This window comes from Trypanosoma conorhini (genome assembly GCF_003719485.1).
Source record: "Trypanosoma conorhini strain 025E chromosome Unknown Tco_14.4_contig_00971, whole genome shotgun sequence".
NCBI classification, from domain to species: Eukaryota; Euglenozoa; class Kinetoplastea; order Trypanosomatida; family Trypanosomatidae; genus Trypanosoma; species Trypanosoma conorhini.
Window position 1 is genome coordinate 2017 of NW_021705065.1, and position 2876 is coordinate 4892.

The 2876-nt window shown below is 59.6% G+C and overlaps 2 protein-coding genes across 2 annotated transcripts in view; both read left to right on the forward strand.

The window, feature by feature from the left end:
• Tco025E_09085 (trans-sialidase) overlaps positions 1-1251 on the forward strand; it is a gene marked incomplete at both ends in the record, with an annotated part of 1833 nt that extends 582 nt beyond the window's left edge. The window contains one exon of the mRNA XM_029375911.1: positions 1-1251. This exon is cut by the window's left edge and continues 582 nt beyond it. Within this exon, the coding sequence (XP_029223970.1) occupies positions 1-1251 (1251 nt within the window).
• Positions 1252-2114: 863 nt separating this feature from the next.
• On the forward strand, positions 2115-2876 carry Tco025E_09086 (trans-sialidase; the record flags this gene model as incomplete). Its single annotated transcript, XM_029375912.1, has 1 exon — positions 2115-2876. A coding segment is annotated over one exon (762 nt), but the record flags the coding sequence as incomplete, so codon positions are not given.

The window sequence follows — 2876 nt, forward strand, 5'->3', positions numbered from 1 at the left end:
CTGTCGTACAACCATGAGCGGAAGTGGCTCTCCAAACCTCATGGCGGCGAGTCTGAGGAGTCTTTGGAGCAGTGGGAACCCAACAAAACCTCCCAAGTGACACTGCAACTGGAAACAAACGACTGGTATGTGTACGTTGACGGGAGCAAGATTTACCATGGAACCCACGATGGCTCTATTTTCGACGCAAGCAGGATCTCGCACTTCTGCTTTGGGGCCGATGCCGGGGGCGGTGCGGCGAGCAGCCAACATGTGACGCTGGCCAACGTCCTGCTGTACAACGACCTGCTGGGTGAAGCTGCGGTGCAGAAGCTCAGCGACGGCAAAGTCAATTTTTCGCGGCCGGTGGCAAAGCCGGAGGTTCCGCCGCCGACTAGCGGTGGTGAAGTGGCTGCGCCCGAGACGACGCCGGGGGACAAGAAGGGGGAGAAGAGTTCACTGCCCGAAAAGGACCCCGCCGGCGGCGAAAACGACGACGCCGTTTCGACGCCTCAGGGCCCCCCAGAGGAACACCAAGAAGAAGGAGATCCGCGACCTCAGTTATCGCAGGGAGCAGACCGAGAAGCAGGCGAGGCGTCAACACCTTCTAACGTCACGCCCAACTCCGACGCAGAGGAAGAAGAAAAGGCGGAGGATGAAAAAGAAAAGAAGGAACTGGAGGAAGTGACCGAAGACAGTGGCGGTGCATTGGCGCCCCCACCGTTAGCAGCGCCGGCTGCGGCCGGTGCTCCTCGCACAGGCGCAACTGAGCGGGCTGTCGGTGCGGAAACTTCCGAGCAGCAACGAGGGCCCTCGCCTCCCGCAGACGGTGCAGTCACGGCGGACCCGGTGGGTGACGCGCCTCTGCGGAGTGGGCCTATGGATGACGGCCAGGCGCTGCAGGGCGCTCCGTCGCACGCGCCAGAGGCCGTTGGCGGCGTGCCGTCTGCTTCCGCCGCGCCCACCGGCGAGACGCCAAACGCTGCCGCCAAAGAAAATGGCGCAGACCCCCAAACTGCGGCGGACGCGGACGGAGGCCACGAGGCACCCAGCAACGCCGCCACGGCACGCACGGCTCAGGCGCCTGGGCAGCCAGGCAGCTCGCCCACACGCGACGCTACACCGCACTTAAGCAACAGCTCCGCTGCCTTCAAGAACGCCACAGGGCCGTACCCGATGAACACGGAGAGCGACGGCGCTGTGCGTGGGTGCGTGACTCGGCTATTGCTGCTTGCCTTGCTGGGGCTGTGGGGCACGACGGCTCTCTGCTGAATGCAAGAGGGAGATTTGATTTACGGCGCCTCAGTGATAATAATACTGCGGTTGCCGAGCACTACTTATTGCATTTCCTCGAGGACCGCATTTTTTCCCCGTTTTTATCCTTCACTTAAAAAACATATTTACTTTTGTTTGCTGCTGGTGCTTTGCTGGAATAGCCAGCAGCCCTGCTCTCTTTTTCTTGTTTTCCAATGCTCGCTTGCTATACTCTCTGCTGAGAGTGGCTTGTTTCCCCTTCTTCTTTGCTGCTGCCACCACCCACACACATACACACAAGCGGTGCCGGCCTCGTGGCTGTGCGTCGCACGGATCGCCCAAATGAGGCACGAGCCTGCCGCCACCGTGAGGCACAAACGTGATGCGTGTGTGGTTATGTGTGTGCGACCGGGGCAGTGGTTTCTTTTTTTATTCGTGCAGGTAGTAAAATACACATGCATATCTCACGGTCCTCTTGTGCTGCTGGACACGTGAGGTGAAGGAACACCACCTGCCGAAGTAATTTCTTTTTATATATTTTTCTTTTGGGGGTCCTGCGGGGATTACTCACGTCTCTTTTCCGTCTCTTCTTTTTTCTTTTTGCGGCCTGGGCGATGCTCACCGCTGCCGTGGGCCCCAGCGCCGCTGCCACCACCGTGTGGGGTGGCGCCGTTCTTAAATCCCTCTTCTGCCGGTGTGCCGACACGCCTCTGGGTTCTGTTTTTTTTTTACTTCTCCTCCTACACATACACGCAGGAGGAAAAGAGAGACCAAACGCTGCTTGCCGCTGTGCGCTTTGAAGGCTCCGCAGCAGCACACACACACAACCGTCGTTGTCTGGGCAGATCCGCCACGGAGAGGGAGAGCGACGACGGCCCAACATGCCCCGGCGTCTGTTTCCTGCCGCAGCGCCACTGCGTTTTCTCCTTCTCGTGCTGTTGATCTGCGGCACCAGTTGCGCTGAGGCCAACGCGAAAGAGGGGGGCACGTTGAGCAGGGTTGATCTCTTTACCGCGGGGGTGACGGAAATGACTGATCCGGCGTCTCCCAGTGATAAGCAGAAGTTTGCGTCGTTCTCTGCGCCTTCTCTGGTTTACGTGGATGGCGTGGTTGTGGCCTTCGCCGAGGCGCATTACACAAACGCCACGGATAGAAAGCCGTACGTCGGTGTTGCCGCAAGGTGGAAGAAAGACGACGCAACGACGTGGGCGGAGGGGAGCGCCGTAGTGGTGGATCATTACGACGCGAAGGTCTACCGCCTGCTGCGCCCAACGGCATTTGTGGATAACGGCGAAGTGTACCTTCTCCTCGGCGGCTACGGCGAGACCGGGGCCCCCTTGACTGCGGCGGCGGCGGCGGCTGGCTATTGGAGGCCCAGAGAGGCGAGCGGACGTATTTCGAGTGATGACGATGAGAGTGAGGGGTTTGAGTGGCACTCACAAAGCACCTCTCCTATCCCTTCTGATCTTGAAAGCCCGACACCTTTCAAAGAGTTTCTCGGTGGCGGCGGCGCAGGAATTCGGCTGGGGGACAACACTTTTGTGCTGCCTGTGCAGGCGTTGAAGGCCGATGGGAAGAGGGTTTCGTTGGTTGTCCTCGCCAGAGGCACTTCCTACGGCTGGAAGTTCTCGGAGGGGACGAGT